Source organism: Erpetoichthys calabaricus, chromosome 11 (genome assembly GCF_900747795.2).
Source record: "Erpetoichthys calabaricus chromosome 11, fErpCal1.3, whole genome shotgun sequence".
NCBI lineage: Eukaryota > Metazoa > Chordata > Cladistia > Polypteriformes > Polypteridae > Erpetoichthys > Erpetoichthys calabaricus.
In genome coordinates, this window is record NC_041404.2 from 93,888,190 (window position 1) to 93,908,853 (window position 20,664).

Consider the following 20,664-nt stretch of genomic DNA (forward strand, 5'->3'; position numbering starts at 1 on the left):
TCCAGTTCGAATTCAAAGGCAGTGTTCTCTTTTTAGCAGATGGTGGGGCTATAACTTTTGTAGCTATACTTGTTGTTGGCACAGCCAGGTCTACTATAGTAGGTTCATTCCTTCCTGTCGCACGATGAATTTCAATAAGTCCGGGAACATCTGCTGGCTCTTCATCATCGATAATGTCATCATCGATATCCTCATTGTCCGAAATTTCATCGACCCATTCTGGAGGAATTTCCACAATATCTATTGGATCATTGTCATCATCTTCATTGTCAGAATCTAAAAAGTCATTGGCATTTATAATATTATTGATTTCTTTCAAAGAAAGATGCCTATGTTGAGCCATTTCCTGTAAAACGCAATCACGAAATATTTGCTGAAATTCCAGTCAGTATCAGCTATGAGCCCCAAATGGGGTTTGAGGTATTTGGGTCCATTGTACCCTTCCAAATTACAGTGACATGAAAAAAGTGCTCCTATCACATTCAACATTCACCAAAAATCAAGATAATTCACCGTCACCAAACTTAGCCTCAGTGGGTTATGTCTTTTCTGCTTTCAAAAAACATGTTTCACTTTTCTGATGAAAAGCGGTGACTGGACTGGAAAAATGAGCTTGTGTGTTCAGCACACTGCATGTATGTGATCACTTTAGGTTCCCTCTCACAGGCAACATCCTGTTTTTCTACGTGACTGACAGATGGCGTTACAAGGCGAGTTAAAGTACATGATGCGCAAATGGGGATTGCGGCAGTTACTGTTTCTGATGAGTAAAATGTTATTAATATATAAACTTATGCTGGACATTTTTAGGTAGAGAATGATCCTCATCTCATAATAAAACTGGAGGAAAGGTATTCAGTTATCTATGGATATGTTAGGGACTATTCCAAATTATTCATTGTGGTGCAAAGTATCTGAGCTATAGTCAGGTAAGATAGATGACTGAAAGTGATGAACAAATCATTTTTACATACTTTGTTAGTCCAGTCCTGTTTCTTGATAACTCTTAAATTCATATATTCTTAACGATCATTTAGCTAATACTTGCAATACACGTTTTGCCAGATACTATAAATTATAATAAATTGCACTCATAGTGTGCCTGTCTAAAAGGATTCTGTTTTTATGTGCTTCTTTGGTTATTTTTTACACTTTACCTGTGGAACTTAAACTATTGCATCTGAAAAAATAATATGGGTTCCATGATAAAGTCACACCACACTCAAACCCCTGTTCACTATTTCTTAGTAGGTTTACTGTGTCAGAAAGCACAATAGAAGAGAGTCCTGTAAATTTGGCCTGGTGAGTAAGATTATAATCTGTTTATTTAAACTGCACTGCAAATTTATCTGTCTCACATTGTAATTTGTGCTTTAGCATGATTCTGTGGAAGAAAAAATAGACTTACGGGTCATACAGTCATTAAGGAAAAAGTCTTTTGATATTCTTTCCATATTAAAATACAGCATACATCTCAAAGAAATAGCATAAAGGGTTAATACATGTCAGAAACCTGTTCAGGAATATGAGGAAACCAGATGTCAAATGAACAACAAAGACAAAGATATAATACACAAAGTGTCCTGAAAGATGCTTAAGAGATGACTAAGAAATCAGAAGATGTCCTGTAAACAACCAGAATGGACAGTTGTTATATACACAGAAATTTCAAGGATGGTAGATCAACCCAAAGGGTATAAAAAGAATAAGAATATAATAATAGACTTTTATGTTATATAAATCATTTGAATGTAAAGCAACAAGTAAATGTATGCATTGATTGACACTGCTATGTAAATTCAGTTGCTTATAAAATAGATCTACACCTATAATACTGGACTATTTTCATCATACTCTAACAGACTGCTGTAAGAAATGCTCCACCTCAGCTTGGTGCTGCAGGTCCAATAAATGATGCAGATGGACAAGCTTTTCACCTACCTGATTAATGACTAAAATGTTTTATCAGATTTGTCCTGTTAGAGGATTCATTTCTTTAATTAAGATGTTCATTTCTACCACAATTCTTATCATTACATTTGTCACTAAGTATTCAGGTTCAGCAGAGTTATTTACATATTTGATTGTCAAAGTTTTCCTTACTCTTTTTTCGAGATGCTTCTTCCATGTCTGGATTACGTGTTACCATCACGACCTTGACCAGCAGGTTGTTGCCTCCTTGACGAATCATGTTCACAACTTGCCTGTGTCCAACTTTAACCACATTCTGTCCATTCACCTGTGAACAAAGCAACATATGGATGCTTAGATGCAGTGTGACTTTCCAGTAACTATGTAAAAGTCTAACCCCACCACTTGATCAGCCACACTTAATCACAAACAACTCTTTGAGATAGTTCAATTTCTTTCCTAATATCCCAAATTTCCCCATAAATACAAGGTTAAATCAAAAAGTAAAGGAAATATGAAAATTATCACAACTGATAGAAGCTAACACAGTACAACACATTCGTGATGGCTTATGAATAGTTTGAAAAAACACAGAGCAGTGCCCTGTTGTTGTGTAGTTGAAGCCATAGTCAAATGAACATGGATGCTCCACTACAGGAATGCACCATTGTTTCATTTGGTGCAGGCGCACTAAGGTGTGATTGTTGTGGATCTTCTAATGATCGAGCATCTTTGCATGCCGTTTCTCTTTTGATTTAATGCATGCTCTGTGCAAAATGCCGTTCTGTCTGTCAGTAAACATGCGAGAGCAGCTGACTCCCTCCTGTTTCCTTCATGTACAGCAATGCCATGTTGTCTGTGCTCTAAGGTTGCAGGCGTATTATCGTTTTACTGGGCTACTCTATCATTGAAAATCGCTGATCACAATTAATATACATCTGAACAGGTGTTATGAAGATATCTTTGCTCCAAGGAATTCAGAGTCCCTTCTCATTTGCCGCAAGCACACTAACATATCATTGTTGGGGGTCTCCTGTTGCTTGTGTATCTTATCCAGGGTATATTTTGAAAGCAGCAGGCAGGGTGCACACAAGCCTGTAGCTCTTCTCCAGCCATGGAAATGAGTGTTCCCTCCAGTGGATGGGATGCAGGGGCACAGTTGTGAAGAAAATTATATAAAAGACTGCCTACAATCTTTTAAAATCAATATTGCATAATTTACCTCTTCAGTGTTCATTTTGTAATCAGTATTCAGAGGGAACACAATTCTATAGCTCTGAGCCAGCCAGGGAAATTAGTGTCCCCACCAGTGGATGAGACATAAGTTTGATAGAACTTAAAGTATTTCATTCAAAAGGTTTTAATCAGTCATATGGCAGAGTTAAAATGTGAGTTCAATAACAAAGCCTTTCCTTTTTTTATTCCCACGAACAACTACCTGTGTAAATGTTTAAGAGCAAGCTATCACTTATAGCGTGACAATGGATTACAGTAATCCCTCCTCCATCGCGGGGGTTGCGTTCCAGAGCCACCCGCGAAATAAGAAAATCCGCGAAGTAGAAACCATATGTTTATATGGTTATTTTTATATTGTCATGCTTGGGTCACAGATTTGCGCAGAAACACAGGAGGTTGTAGAGAGACAGGAACGTTATTCAAACACTGCAAACAAACATTTGTCTCTTTTTCAAAAGTTTAAACTGTGCTCCATGACAAGACAGAGATGACAGTTCTGTCTCACAATTAAAAGAATGCAAACATATCTTCCTCTTCAAAAGAGTGCGTGTCAGGAGCACAGGCTGTCAGAAACAGAGAGCAAAGCAAACAAATCAATAGGGCTGTTTGGCTTAAGTATGCGAAGCACCGCGGCACAAAGCTGTTGAAGGCGGCAGCTCACACCCCCTCCGTCAGGAGCAGGGAGAGAGAGAGAGAGAGAGAGAGAGAGAGAGAGACAGATAAAAACAAAGAGTGAAAAATCAATACGTGCCCTTTGAGCTTTTAAGTATGTGAAGCACCGTACAGCATGTCGCTTCACTAAGCAGCTGCACACAGAAGGTAGCAACGTGAAGATAATCTTTCAGCATTTTTAGACGAGCGTCCGTATCGTCTAGGTGTGCGAACAGCCCCCCTGCTCACACCCCCTACGTCAGGATCAGAGAAAGTCAGCAAGAGACATAGAGAAAAGTAAGTTGGGTAGCTTCTCAGCCATCTGCCAATAGCGTCCCTTGTATGAAATCAACTGGGCAAACCAACTGAGGAAGCATGTACCAGAAATTAAAAGACCCATTGTCCTCAGAAATCCGCGAACCAGCAAAAAATCTGCGATATATATTTAAATATGCTTACATATAAAATCCGCGATAGAGTGAAGCCGCGAAAGGCGAAGCGCGATATAGCGAGGGATCACTGTACTACATTTATTTTAATCATTTGTCTTTTAAATGTCTTTGAACAGATTTATTGGGTGTTGAGTAATGAATTATTATTAAGATTGATATTTTATTAAATCTTATTTTCCATTTTTCTTTGTTGCTGAGATCCAGTAAGAAATTATTTATAACAGAAAATATAGTAAAACTGATGAGTAGTATTTTTTGATACCATTTTAACAAAGTTTACTATCTGCCGTCAATTACAGAGCACCCCAGTAAAATGACAATTACATGTAAAACACCTGCAAACTTAGAACGCAGACATCATGACATCGCCGTACATGAAGGAAACAGCAGGGGGTCAGTTGCGTGTGTATTGTGAATGATAGAGGTCACTTTTGCCTCTTTAAGCCCAGCAGACAGACGCACAGCACACAGATTAAAAACACGAAGTATTTTTAATTCTTTTCCTCTCCAATAGTGCTCCCCAAGCAAAACAGCCACAGTAAACAGGCAAGTAAATAATCGCAAATCACAAATTTCTCTTTCTCTCTCTATCTCCTCCACACCTCTCAGCAAGCATTGTCTAGTACCTCCCGACTCTGGCTCACTTGCTGGGTCTTCACAGTCCTTTAAATAGTCCTTGACCCAGAAGTGCTTCTGTTCTTCCTCCCATGTGACTTGCCAGCACTTCTGGGTCAGATGGAGGACTAGAATTTTTCTTCAGCTCAGAAGGACTTCCATCCTTGTGACTTGGGAGTACTTCCAGGCTATGGATGAGATTTAACTCCTCTGGGCCTCTTGCAGCATGCCCTGGCGGCACACACAGCACCCAGCAGGGCTGTGGTATTGAACTACATGTTCCATAGTGCCCTGCGGGAATCTGGGGCACCGCTGCAGTCCAGGGGAGCTGCCATCTAGAGTTTGGGGGAGGCAGTGTCCTTGAAAATCTGCTTTCCCCCATCCTTCCATTGCAGCGGCATCCTGGCCAGTATGTTTACTGACAGCCAGGTTAGCATTTTGCACAGAGCATGAATTAAATCAAAAAAGCGCACAAAGATACATGAACAAGAGGAGATCCCCGACAATCACATTTTAGTGTGCTTACACCAAATGAGAAAGGACACTGAATTCCATGGAGCACAGATATCTTCGTAACACCCGTTCAGATACTGTATACAGGGTGAGCCAAAAAGAAGTACAACATTTCAAACGTTTATTCTACAAAAACGCTACAAGATAAAAAAAAATTTCATTATGACACAAGAAAGGGTATACAAAATAGATTTTTTCACTGTGTTTTAAAAATGTCTTCAATGTGGTGGCCATCATTAGCAATACACTCTTCGAGATGATTTCTGAATGCTCACGTGACTCGTTCGGCCATTTCAAGGGGAATAGTGGTGATTTTGTGGCGAATAGCGTCCTTGTGGGCTTCAAGGTTTGAGGTCAGTGTGTGTATACCTTCTGCTTGACATAGCACCACAAGAAGAAATCGCATGGATTGAGATCAGGCAAACGTGAAGACCACCCGACATCGCCGCTTCAGCCTCCCCAGACACATCTCCCGCAAAACTTGCATGGATCTCTGCGCTGTATGAGCTGTTGCTCCATCCTGTTAAAACCAGGCATCCACCTCATCCATTTGTTCCAGTTGGAGAAAATGTTCTCTAGCATTTCAATGTAACGTTCTGAAGTGACGGTCACCGTTGCTTCCTCCTCCTCAAAAAAGCAAGGGCCTACAATGCCAAATTCTGCAATGGCACACAAAACTGTAACACGCTCACTGTGCAGGGGTCTCTGATGAAGTTCTCAAGGGTTGGTTTCAGCCCAATAATGAAAGTTTTGCTTATTTATGTAACCATTCAAATGGAAATGTGCCTCATCGCTGCACATGATGATAGCATCTTGATGAACGGTTTGCAGAATGTTCGCCCACAACTCTTTACGGCTCTCCCAGTCTCTCTCACTGAGTTTCTTCACTACCATCACTTTGTATGGATGGAAAATAAGGTCCTCATGAAAAATCCTCCTCAAAGACGTGTTGGATATGCCTAAAGCAGAAGTATAATCGTGTGCTGAACGTCTAGGAGACCGCAAAATTGATACCCTTCCAGCTTGGAGATTTTCTGTTCAATGCTGTACCCGTCTGTCTAAATTTTAGCCACCCACTGAAAAATTGTTTTACGATTTTGGACGTCACCGTTACGCTGGGTTTATACTGTGCCTGTGGACACTACTGCTGCGCAAGCGTTGTACTGATTATACTTGCACATGTACTTTACGTAAATCTGGAAGATTCCACCACATGGCAGTGCGAGATATCATCACGTTTGGCTTCGCTATGTTGTGAATTGCCTGAAACATCCATTAAATTCCGAAGACACCTTGCCACAATATCTCTGAAAAGGATGTTTAATGATTACATCCATCAATCCAGGGATGTGCCCATTCTAGCAATCATTGATTGTCGTTTTAATAAAAGCACTTGGCACTTTTATATATCACCCCCTTGCTCCATTGTTGTGCCTCACTGCGAGTCATCGGTGACATTACTGACGGTGTTGGGTTCAAGGGCTCCCAGACAGAAGATGGGAGCATGGAGTCGAACCCGCATCATCACAGAAATTCCTAAACCTTCATGTCTTTGGAAGGAAACCGGAGCACACTGTGGAAACCCACAAGGGAAATATGCAAACACCAGGGACATGACTCCCTGCGAGACAGCAGCACTACCGCTCTGCCATCGTGCCACTCCCACATGTGTAATTATTAACAGTATTCATTATTTAAATGACATTAACGATTTATCTATAAAATGTAACATACATACTTTAATGCATTTCATCGTGAAAGTGATATCAAGTATAAATCTAAGGATTCTAAATGTGCAGAGAGCTGGAATATCATAAATTTAATGTGTTCTGTGTGGCGATCTATTGTTGCTTGCCGCTGCTGTCATTTCAGGAGGAAGCTCCAGAAGCATGTAGCAATTAAAAACTGGGTCGGTTTTAAGATGATGTTTACAACTTTAATGATAAAGTAAACTATGATGTTAAAGTGGACGTTTCGAGATCAGCGGAATTATACATTTTAATCACAAAATAGACATTTTCACCATGTTCTTAATTTTTTTCTTTGTGGCTCAAATACGCTGGCGTACATTCTGATGCTGTTGTGAAGGTGCAAAACAAACAAAAAAAAAGATGGCACAGAAGATGGTATGTGAGACTTTTAAAATGTATTGTGTCATTACATTGGGGAACATGCGACACCTGAATATAAAAGCACCACGAATGCATTTGTATGTCAGAATTTTGCTTCACCACATCGAACCATTCATCAAACATTGAAGCGAGCACATCAATCCCGGAGGATCTTCAAAGCGGCTTTCTGTCACATGTAGATAGTAGACAGAGACTCTGACGTTACATTCCAACTTTTACCTCATTATGCCCCCGACTTTTCACTGGTACTGCAACTTGAGCATGTGTCGTGTTAATTTCTGAGGACGTGATCAGAAGATGCGTCAAATGAATGCTGGGAACATGTGCCAGCCATGATGCGTGCGTGTACATGTTCTGAGCGTGAAGTATAAATGGACCCTTAGGAGGAATGCTGGTGCGTTCGGAAGGCGCATTGAGTAGTGATGATGCATTCGTTGTTTTTGAAGAATGCTTCGATAGCAAAAGCATGGTGCGCACTGGACCAAGGCATGTTGCCGACTAAAAACTACAAGGGATCACCTATCAAAGGACCCCCAACCCACTTGGCTGCCTCTACTTCGCGCAATGATCTTGAGAAATGTGGTACTTCATTTTGGCTCACCTTGTATATTAACTGGTTTAGATCAGTGATTTTTCAGTGGTTCACAAGTGTGCCACAAGATTTTAAAACAAATTAATTAAAGAATTCTTTAAAGAAATACGATGCAAAATAAGTCTAAGGTGCAAATTTTATACCATTTTATATGATTTAAATATCATTATTTTAATAATATACAGTACATATACTGTATGTGAAATAAAAAGCAATAAATGTATGATTTAATGCATTTATAACCATTTTACATGTGTGAACTTGTTAAAATTGTGCATATTAAAATTAATTTTGTATAATCAATTTATATTAACATTTACTTCATTAATATACACATTATCTTAGTATTATGTGTGCACCGTGCTGTGCAATTATTCCACTGAACAAGTCTTATTGCCGACATCCCTTATCTAGTGGCCCTATTTATCCCCCGCTACACCACGGCTGAATTTCATCACGCATTTGTATAATAATAATAATAATTCCTTATATTTATATGGCGCTTTTTTCACTACTCAAAGTGCTTTGCAAAAAAAACCAAAAAAACAAAGTTAAAAGGACCCAGGACATGAGCCTGTGATCATTTGCTGAGGAGCAGCAGCACTACACCTGCACCACCATGGGCTTAACAGTAACATTGGCACCTAATAATTTTGAGTATTACCTTTTTACTTCAAACTGTTATAAATAGTTTCAAAAAGATTTTTTAAAAAGTCACTTGGGAGCAAAAAGGATAGGTAATTATTATTATTATTATTATTTTGTAAATCAATCAAAATTTATGCCTATTTTTTGTCAGATAACAAGAAATGTAATATATTGTTTAGTGTGCCACATAATTTGGGTGATGAAAAAGGTTTAAAATTGCTGGTTTAGATATATATATATATATATATATATATATATATATATATATATATATATATATATACACCAGTTTGGATATATACAAATCCATTCGCATAGACCGGTTTAGATATATATATATATATATATATATATATATATATATATATATATATATATGTTTGTTGGTTTAGATATATATACACCAGTTTGGATATGTATAAATCAGTTCAGGTATATCTAAACCAATGTATATTGATAGATAGATAGATAGATAGATAGATAGATAGATAGATAGATAGATAGATAGATAGATAGATAGATAGATAGATAGATAGATAGATACTTTATTAATCCCAATGGGAAATTCACATTCTTCAGCAGCAGCATACTGATACAATAAATAATATTAAATTAAAGAATGATAATAATGCAGGTGAAAAACAGACAATAACTATGTATAATGTTAAATGTTAACGTTTACCCCCCCGGATGGAATTAAAGAGTCGCATAGTTTGGGGGAGGAACGATCTCCTCAATCTGTCAGTGGAGCAGGACAGTGACAGCAGTCTGTCGCTGAAGCTGCTCTTCTGTCTGGAGATGATACTATTAAGTGGATGCAGTGGATTCTCCATAATTGATAGGAGCCTGTTGAGCGCCCTTCGCTCTGCCACAGATGTTAAACTGTCCAGCTCCATGCCAACAATACAGCTTGCCTTCCTCACCAGTTTGTCCAGACGTGAGGCGTCTTTCCTCTTAATGCTGCCTCCCCAGCACACCACTGCGTAGAAGAGGATGCTCGCCAAACTGTCTGATAGAACATCTGCAGCATCTTATTGCAGATGTTGAAGGATGCCAGCCTTCTAAGGTAGTATAACCGGCTCTGTCCTTTCTTGCACAGCGCATCAGTATTGGCAGTCCAGTCTAATTTATCATCCAGCTGCACTCCCAGATATTTATAGGTCTGCACCATCTGCACACAGTCACCTTTGATGATCACTGGGTCTATGAGGGGTCTGGGCCTCCTAAAATCCACCACCAGCTCTTTGGTTTTGCTGGTGTTCAGGTGTAGGTGGTTTGAGTCGCACCATTTAACAAAGTCATTGATTAGGTCCCTATACTCCTCCTCCAGCCCATTCCTGATGCAGCCCACGATAGCAGTGTCATCAGCGAACTTTTGCACATGGCAGGACTCCGAGTTGTATTGGAAGTCCGATGTATATAGGCTGAACAGGACCGGAGAAAGTACAGTCCCCTGTGGCGCTCCTGTGTTGCTGACCACAATGTCAGACGTGCAGTTCCCAAGACGCACATACTGAGGTCTGTCTTTAAGATAGTCCACGATCCATGCCACTAGGTATGAATCTAATCCCATCTCTGTCAGCTTGTCCCTAAGGAGCAGAGGTCGGATTGTGTTGAAGGCGCTAGAGAAATCTAGAAACATAATTCTTACAGCACCACTGCCTCTGTCCAAGTGAGAGAGGGATCGGTGTAGCATATAGATGATGGCATCCTCTGCTCCCACCTTCTCCTGATATGCAAACTGCAGAGGGTCAAGGGCGTGTTGAACCTGTGGCCTAAGGTGGTGAAGCAGCAGCCTCTCCATGGTCTTCATCACATGTGATGTCAGAGCAACAGGCCGAAAGTCATTCAGCTCACTAGGACGTATATATTAACGTATATTAACTGATATATATTTCTCAATGGATGTATTCAAACTAATGTATCTCAACCAATGTGTAAATATATCAGAACAGACCTATACAAACCAATGTATATATCTGAACAGATGTATCCTAACCAATGCATATATTCAAACCAAAGTATCTGAACCGATATATGTATATATGTATATCTGAACCAATTCATATATTTACAAACCAATCTTTTTTTTCCTGAACAGCCCAGAAGGTAGTGTTTAAAATTTCCAATGTCAAGTATAATTAAACTACAAAATTGGAAATTTTTCTGTTTTGATATGATTTTTGATATTCTATCCTGAAATGTTCTTCTTCACTGCCTGATTTCAAATGATAATTTAATATTGTAACACCCATGGACCAGTCAGGAAGAAAAATATTCACCAGTATGTGATTCAGAAGTTTGAAACCAATTAACTTTTATTTATTACTTCCCAGCTAAACTCCCACTGTTCACCTTCTACTCCACTGTTCTGACCCTGAAGCACATGGCTCATTTTCCTCTCATTCCCACACATGCCACCACACGTGCCTGACTTCTGCCTCTCTTCGTGGTGTTCCATTAGCACGTCCTCTGCAAGCAGCGTGCTCAGCAGCTATCCAGTCCCTTAAACCCGAGTCTCCGGCTGGATCATTACATTGCACCCCTACTCCAGCTCATTGTCCCCGAGCACATATGAAAGTCCTGATACCTTTGGGGCAGCCTTGCAATCTGTCTTGGCCGGTGAGGAATTGAGCCATTCCTAGGAGGGGCATTTCCTCCAAGGCCGTTGCCTGAAGGGACAGAGTGGATGTCCTCTGGGGTTTCCTGACTATTTGCCACCGCCACCTCGCCATCCTCTTCTAACCCTCCTCTATAGGGTGCTAATTTACCTTGGAACAGAAACACTCTTGGTAGCATTGGTATTCAATATACCACCTCCCCTACTTGTTCAATCAGTTGGTAGGGCCCAACCCAATAGCTTTTAAGTTTTGGAGCGTGCCCCTTTTCTCGTTTGGGACTGTATACCCTGACCTTGTCCCCCAAGCTGAATGAGCACTGCCCAGCATGGAATTCATAATGTGTTTTTGATGTGTCCCAGCCATGCGCATCTGTTCCCGAGTGAAAGCATGGGTGGTGTCAACTCAATTCTGCAAAATGTGGGGGAAAGATTCTCCTACTGTTCTGGAATCCCAAGGAGACAGGGACCCCCAGTTCTTGCCCCAACATCAGTAAGGCCAGTGTACATTCTGTGGATTCCTGTATAACTGTCCGGCATGCCATGAGGATCAGGGGTAGTTGTTGGTCCCAATCTTGCTGACTTTCGATCACCACCATAGCCATTTGCATGGGTAACATGCAGATAAACCTTTCAGCCAAACCATCACTTTGTGGATGCAAGTAGTGTGCGTCATTCGTATTTGCAGCTGGTCACATACTTGTTGAAAGACCCTGAATAACATTAAAGCTGTTCCGTTGCACGGCTTCTACCACCACTAAAAGCTCCATCTGAGTGATGCAGGAATTACGTTCCTTCTTACTTAAAGTCCGACTGAAGTATGCAACCACACGCTCCCCTTGTGCATGCAGTTGAGATCAAACAGCTCCTAACCTTACCTTGCTGTCGTCTGTGTCAAGAATGAAGGGCAAAGTAGGGTCTGGTGTTGCCAATACAGGAGCATGACACAAAGTGTCCTTTAAAGCCTGAAAGGTGTGTTGTTCCTTCTCCCCCCACCCAAATGTTTGGAATGTTTTCATGAGCTAATGCAGTGGCACAGAAATTGTTGCATACCCAGGGACAAATTGTCTGTAGCATGAAGCAAGCCCAAGAAAGCTCCTCACTTGCCTCGTGTTGATGGGAACTGGCCAGTCCCTGTTCACCTTAATTTTCTCATCATCAGTAGTCACCCTATTTTCACTCAGCCAGTGGCCCAGATAAGTAACCTCCCAGTACAACAGCTTAAATTTCCCAGGTTACAACTTGAATCCAGCATCCCGCAACTTGGATAGCACAACACAGAGTACGTGCAAAGCAGCGTCAAATGTGGGCCCATGAACTAGCACAGTCTTCCCCCAACTGAGAATGCTGTTTTCTCCATGGCTTTCAGGGCTAATTCCACTTGCCAATTACCCACTCCTCAGATCTTTTTTTTTTTAACTTCTGTTGAATTTATTTAAAATATGTAACATCACATACAATCAAGTCAAACTTAACAAAACTAAATTCAATTCAACCCCCACCGATAAGAAAGAAAGAAAGGCCAACAGCCAGAGTAAAACTTTTCAGAGTAGTATAGAGGCAAAGGACTCTTTCTCCCCAATATAAGTGCTTATTCTAAAATATTATTGATTAGATCCTGCCAGGTTTAAAAAAAAAATTGAACAGATCCTCTGAGAGAATTTGATATTTTTCCAATTTCAAATAGTATATGACATCAGTTACCCACTGATTTAACAGAGGTTGGTTAGGAATCTTCCAGTTGAGCAAGTGAAGGCAATTACAGTTTGTTTGTCCTTCTCCACTTTAAGTCCATCTGGGAGTATACAAAACACAACTACTGTATTAATGAATTAGGAGTGATTGTGACACCAAGGCTATCTGATAGGCATTTAAACATTTTTGTACAGAATGATGTTAATTTGGTACATGCCCAAAACATGTAGCCTAGTGAAGCTGGGGCTTGATTGCAATGATCGCAGGTTGGATCTTGCTCTGGAAACATTTTGGACGATTTTAAACAAGCCAGATGTGCTCAATAAAAGATTTTCAGTTGAATAATTGAATGCTTTACGCATATGGAGCTAAAATTAGTTCTGTGCATGGCTGCCTTCCACTACTTTTTTGAAATGTTGAGTAAGAGATCCTTTTCCCTCTTTACTTTGGGATCTTTAAAAGGAAGGGACTTTAAAATGGTTTTATATATTATAGAAATTCTGATTAGTATCTTTTCTGGAATAGAAATAGTTGGGAGGTGAGGAAAATTAGGCTGATTTTGTTTAGCAAAGTTTCTAATTTGGAGATAGTAGAAAAATTGTGTTAATGGGAAATTAAATTTGGAGTGTAATCGTTCGTAGGATGCAAAGACATTACTTATATACAAATCTCTAAATCATTTAATCCCATAAGTTTTCCAAACATTAAAAACTGTAAATTTGAGAGAGTGGAAAAAGGTGGTTATCATGTAGAGGTGTCACATATAAAATATTCTCTAACCTGAAGTGATTCCTACATTGGTTCCATATTCTGAGTGAATGAAGGACAATTGGGTTGTTAGTATATTGATGATACCCTGTATTTACTGTTGTATGAAGCAAGGAATATAAAATGGTACTGGATTTCATTTCTGTTGCAAATTTCTGTCTATTTGTGTCAGTGTTCAGGTTTTTATAGCTTGTATGTTTGCCACACAGTAATAAAATTGAAAATTAGGTAGAGCCATGCCACTTTCTGATTTAGTTCGTTGTAGGGTCTCCTTTTGCATGCATGGATATTTCAAATTTCAAATAAATAAGGTTATGATTGAATCTAATTTTTTAAAAAATGATCTGGTAATGTATATGGGGTTGTTTTGAAATAGAAACAGAAGCTTATTCATCTTGATAGTGTTAATTCTCTCTCTTAAACTAAGATGGAGGGTAGACCATCTATGCACATCTTGTTTAATTTTGTCCATGCAAACAGCAAGATATTGTTGAAAAAGAGCTTTATATTTACTTGTGATGTTTACCCCTAGATATTTAAACTGATCTGTAACGATTAAAGGGAAGGTGTACAATCTAATGGTGTTTGCTAGGGAATTCACTGGAAAAAGCCCACTTTTGATCAAATTAATTTTGAGTCTAGGTATCTTTTGAAATTTTGCCAGTACAGTTAGGACTGCAGGCATTGAAGTTTGTGGGTCTGATATATACAGTACCATATCACCTGCATTTACTGATATTTTCTGTTCAAGATTCTCTGAAAATCTCTTTTATCTCTGATGCATTTTGAAAGTGAACAGCCAGCGGTTCAATGGCAATTGCAAATAGCAGTGGTGACAAGGGGCATCCTTGTCTAGTACCATATTCATTCTAGTTTGAAGTAATCTGAGATAGTGTTGTTAATATAAACTGAAGCTTCTGGACTGGTATAGAGTAGTTTGATCCATGCACATATGTTAGAGCCAAACCCAGATTTATGCAAAGTGTTGAATAGGTAATCCCATTCAACCATATCAAATGCTTTTCCTGAATCCAAAGATAAGATCTTTGGAGTGTTGGACTTTATTTGTGAATACAGTACATTAAACAGGTGTCAAAGATTGGAAGCTGTATCTGCCTTTAATAAATCCAGTTTGGTCTTGTGCTATTACTGAAGGAAGCACTTTCTCAATCCTTCTAGCTAGGACATTGGAGAGTATCTTAAAATCATTATTCAGAAGTGAGATTGGTCTGTATGATGCACATTGTAATAAGTCTTTATTTTTGTTAGGAAAAACGGTATTTAAAGCTTGGCAAAAAGTTTGAGGTAGAATTTTATTGTCTCTGGCTTCTATAAATGTTGCTAATCAAAGGGGAGCTAACTTGATTGACATTTTTGCCACTCTGAAGTTAGTTTATAGTTTATAGTAATTCTGATAGTGTTAATTCTGATTAACTCTGAGGCCCTCTTGGTTTCCGATTTATTTTTGTGGGAGAGATAAAAGATAATCTGTCCTCTTAAAAATGCCTTCAGAGTTTCCCCAGAGTATTCTTGCAGAAACCTCTGAGGACGCATTTCTCTCTAAAAAAAATCAGTTTGCTTGGATATAAATTCTGTACAATTCTTGACAGTTAAGACCCCAGCTGCAAGATGAGTATGTGGGGGTAATAGTGATGTGAGCTCCATGACCAGAAGGGCATGGTCGAAGATAACAACAGCGTCGTATTTGCAAGAGTTGATCGTGGGCAAGAAACTGTTATCTATAAACAAATAATCAATTCTTGAGTAACAATGATATATTGGTGAGAAGAATGAATATGCTCTTAAGTATGGATTTAGTAATCTCCATGGGTCTGATAAGTTATGAACTTTATTTATAAACTGTGTAGCAGTGCTACTAAATAAGAACTGCATCTCCCAGCAGTCCTGTGAGGGGCTGCTGGGGTCAAAGGTGGTCAAAGGAGTTTTAAAGGAGGGCAGAGGGCAAAAGGTGAGAAAAGTTTGTTTTGTTTGGTGCGTTGTGTGTTGCGTTTATCTGTCGTGCTGCCAGATGTTGTTGGAACTTTAATTAATCATTGTGTCCTGGACTGTATTCGTTTGTTGGGATCTGGATCATCTGTCTACCTGTGCACTGAGGACTGCGTTTGGATTCATTGGTTTTCCGGGAAGAGTGGAGCGCTCCTGAACCATCCATCCGATTTCATCTTTTCAGTAACTACCGGTAGGACTGTGTTTACTTTCACCCTTTCAACATACAGATCGCTGGACTTAACTTCGTCACTTCTCGTCTTCATCCGGTTTGGGTTTCATGGACTTTGCTGTGTGGTATATATGTTAAATGTAATATCGCCAAATCGGTCAGGGGTGGTATTACTGTTTTCATTTAGTTAATTTTGTTTCATTATATGCTTAATTGTTTTCCTTTCCCAGTGTGCTTTATTGGTCTCTGTTGTGAGTGTGTGTGGGTCAATCCAAGGCTGGGGACGTTCCTGGGATCTCCTCTGTTAAAATAATTTAATCACCGTCACCTTTGACGGTGTGAATCTTAGCGGCTCCTGACCGCTACAACTGTGTGATCATTTTTGCAGTGTTAGATGTTGTCGTCCCTGTAGCTGAAGACCTATCCAGGTCTGGATTTAAAACAACTGAAGTCTCTGGCCCTTATAAGTTAGGAATTGATGGAAATACATTTTGGATAAAGTCTCTATCATCCACATTGGGTGTGTAGATATTTATCAAAATCACTTTTTTAATTAAATAAATTACTCACCACCATCACATATTGCCCTTCAGGGTCAGATACTACATCTGATACTGAAAATGAAATTGTTCTATGAATTAAGATTCCCACACCTCTAGTTTTCTTTGTATAGCTGGAGTGGAATACAGTGGAACCTCGGTGCATGACTATAATTCGTTCCAAAACTCTGGTCGTAAACCGATTTGGTCGTGAACCGAAGCAATTTCCCCCATAGGATTGTATGTAAATACAATTAATCTGTTCCAGACCATACGAACTGTGTGTAAATATATATTTTTTTTTAAGTTTTTAAGCACAAATATAGTTAATTATACCATAGAATGCACAGCGTAATCGTAAACTAAATGTAAAAACATTGAATAACACTGAGAAAACCTTGAACAACAGAGAAAACTAACACTGCAATAGTTTGCGCTATAACGCTACCAACCGCTGACTAAAAACACTTTTTTTTAAATGAGTTTTAAGCACAGGGAAAAAAAAATGAACATTTGAAAAAATCCGTAATTTAATAAACCACCAAGAAAAGTAACATTGCAACAATGCACGCTACGAACCGATCGCTATAAACAGAAGTGAAATCAAAATCAAGCCCAGTGCATTCTTTAACTGCCTTCCTAACTTATGCGTCCAGCCCCCTCTCTCTCGTGCTGCCTGTGTGTGTGCATCTGTCTCTCTCTCGCGCTGCCTGTGTGTGTGAGCGTCTCTCTCTCGCGCTGCCTGTGTGTGTGCGTCTGTCTCTCTCTCGTGCTGCCTGTGTGTGTGCTCTCTCTCGCGCTGCCTGTGTGTGTGTGTGTGTGTGTGTGGTGCTCTCTCGCTCTCTCTCTCTTGCTTGCTGCACAGGAAATGCACAGGGAGAGACTGAACATGTACAAACCGAAAGGGAAACTGTCTTGTTCGTATACCGAGTGTGTGGTCGTGAACCGAGGCAAAAGTTTGGCGAACTTTTTGGTTGTAAACCGATTTGTACATGTACCAAGACGTTCGTGAACCGAGGTTCCACTGTATTTGGCCAGTCCAGTCTCTTTGCAACTGAAACTGATCCTTGCTGATTAAGCTAGTCTCCTGTAAAAATACTAGTTGGTGTTTAGACTTGTTAGGTGAGAAAATACTTTCTTACTCTTTAATTTGTGATTAAGACCTTTGACCTTCCAGATTACAAAGTTCACTTGTCATTTTATAATCTTAAATTAAGGTTGTACAATCTTGCATAGGATAGCTTTAACCTTAATTTCCAATATTGCCAGGAGTTATGGCTATGAAGCATATTGTTGTGTTGGCACTTTTAATTGTGGGGATGAAAAGAATAGGTCAGAAATAGCTTGCTCTCTTTCCCTCCTCCCCCAGACCCCCTGCCCCTCCATATTACATGCTCCATTATGATCAAATGCTTTTGTGCTTTTTCAGTAAAACTTTAGCATTTTGTTACGGTGGCACTTACAATTGTAAGGATTAAAAGGATAAATTATGTGACGGATGGCCAGGGCCATTACCTGGCCGGGACAGTGGCTGGGTGGAAGGACCAAGGGAGAGACCATGTTGGAGTCATTATCATCCTCAAGATATTTGAGGGCAACCCCCCTGGGTTGCTACAGCACCACCAGATCCCCACAGGGCATGCCGGGAGTTGAAGTTCAAAGTAGCCCTGTTGGGCTCCGTGGGCACTGCCAGGGGGTGCTGCAGGTGCAGCCGAGTCCTTAGGAACTGCTTCTGCCACACCCAGAAGTGCAGCCAGAAGAAAGTCAAGAAACACCTGTGGCACTTCTAGGTGCTCTATAAAAGGAGCTGCCTCACCACCAGTTGAGGAGCCAGAGTCGGGAGGTGGAGGACAAAGCTTGCAGGAGGAGTGGAGACAGACACACAGACAGACAGAGAGAAAGAAAAAGAGTGTATTATATTAGTTGGTGCTTGTGTACTGTGCTGTGAAGCGGGGAGCAAGAGAGAAATGCTCCCCGACTTAAAGGTTTGGGGAACGGAACACACCCTGGTGGCCCACAATTAGAATTAGCTTGCTCTCTTTCCCCCTGCCCCCACGCCCCCCCATTTTGCATCCCCATGTGAGGCTAGACCACACTGCACAAAGTCCCAGTCCTCGGACGTACCTAGAGACCGAACACATCCAAAATGAAACAAGCCCAATCGGCAGCAATGTAAAAGGATTAAAACAGAGATATCTTGTGATGTGCGAGTCCCTACCTTGCACGTCAAAACACAAGGCTAAGTCTCAGTACTTTAGCAAAACCAACTTTATTTATCTTGAAACAGGAACAACATGGCTATTTATTGCAGCGGGATCTACCATTCTCCTATACACAGAGATAGCAATCAGAGAGGGTTGTGGCCAGGTTAGTGGCCAAGTAATACTGTTACCCTACATTTATAATGTTCCTTGCATCACCCATCGATGGCAAGTGCTTAAAGTGTGACCGCAATCGACTCAGATCTGCTTTAGCTTCAAGACTCTGCAGCGTTGGGAGCCCACGGTTGCCCTGGCAACTGATAAACTGTTTTCCACAGATGCTGCGGCTGCGCTTTGGGACGCTCTTCATTGTGTTGTCCCATTGGGGGAGTCCCAAAAGAGTTCAGAAACCTTACAATTTATTGACAATACAACACATTTTATTTATATAGCAGCATTCCCATGCACAAAGCACCTCACTTTGTAACAGTACAAGATTACAGATCAGAGTATTGCATTTAAAACTGATTGAAGCTACCATTTTTACAGGAAGTCCTACAGGAGAAATTATATTTATATCCAAAATTGCCATTATTCCTACTAATTACCTGATTTAATTAAAAACAATGCAGTTTCCAGTAAAATTGTGGTTTGCAATGACCATCAACAGACTTAAAGGTCATTCACAAGGAAAAGCAAGAATTCATCAACAGCAGTTATGCTTTGCTCATTGGGAATTGTATGTTGCATGTTCAAGAGTAAGGACATCCATTGAACTAATAATATTAGCTCCCAGTTAAAAAACAAGATTTAAAAAAAAATATTTAATTTAACTCCTACCCTTCAATCCTGAATTGCTATAAATGCTGAATTCTCAGATTTTCACATATCATTCCCCTGTTACAACAATTCCAATACAATACAACATCTAAAGGTTTACTACTTATTAAGTATTGTAAAATACAGTATGTTCATAGATGCTGCATAAACTCTATGGTACTACTTATGCTGCATTTTCATTTCTGCTCTTCATTTCACAGAGTACAATGATGTAGGTACAACAACTACATGATTAAATGAACTTCACATAAACACATCCATCAGATTGTCTATCAGATAAAACATACTGTAGTTACAATTTTTACAAGTGATGTAATGTAAAAATATGAGAATACTTAAATAACAGTGAGAATTGCCCAAACTTAGTACAGGAATCATAAAATAGATATGACCCTGGGCTAGATTCTTGCAGGTCAGGTACCTGCTCACCACTCCCCAGTACAAGCACTTCCTAATGTACTCCTAGACACTCTTATCCATTCTCACCCTCTCATGCAAATCACATATTGTACATGTTAAGTTACTTCAAATCTGACAAATGTGTATTGTATCTGTGTAAGATCAGTACCATCAAGCATGTGTTGCACAAAATTTATTCTGATATTATTATCATTCCAAATGTGCAAGTTCAATCATTTGAATTCTGTGTTCATTTTTTCCTATGAAAATCTACAATTGTTGTACCTAATCACATAACTATTATGGATTACCAAGGAAGTAACATTCAAATTTAGATTACACAACAGCTGTCAGAACGAGTTAGCTAGTAAAAAGATCTCTGACAAAATATCATAAGAGGGAAACCAATGCTAAGAATCATCATTTCAGATTTAAACAGGTTGAAAAGTATGATGCTCAGCCAATATGTCTTATTTAAAGTGAAACAGTCACTATCATGAAAGAGTACAATGTGAGGTGCCACTAGGAAATCAAAACCATGGAAACAAGCTACAGTCACAGCAGTAATACTCATCAATTTACTGACTCAACAACAACAACAAACAAGATTTGCTTCCCTCAAAGCTACATAGTTACTAGTTAAACACAGGAAAGGCTTTACTAATGCAGAGGTATT

At 39.6% G+C, this 20,664-nt stretch overlaps 1 protein-coding gene across 4 annotated transcripts in view; it reads right to left on the reverse strand.

Annotated features, from left to right (window-relative positions):
• Positions 1-20,664, reverse strand: part of shank1 (SH3 and multiple ankyrin repeat domains 1) — a 648,010-nt gene that overhangs the window by 58,535 nt on the left and 568,811 nt on the right. For all 4 annotated transcript variants that reach the window (XM_051933687.1, XM_051933685.1, XM_051933686.1 and 1 more), the window contains exon 18: positions 2,104-2,239. In XM_051933687.1, the coding sequence (XP_051789647.1) occupies positions 2,104-2,239 (136 nt within the window). The remainder of the gene's footprint in view (positions 1-2,103; positions 2,240-20,664) is intronic.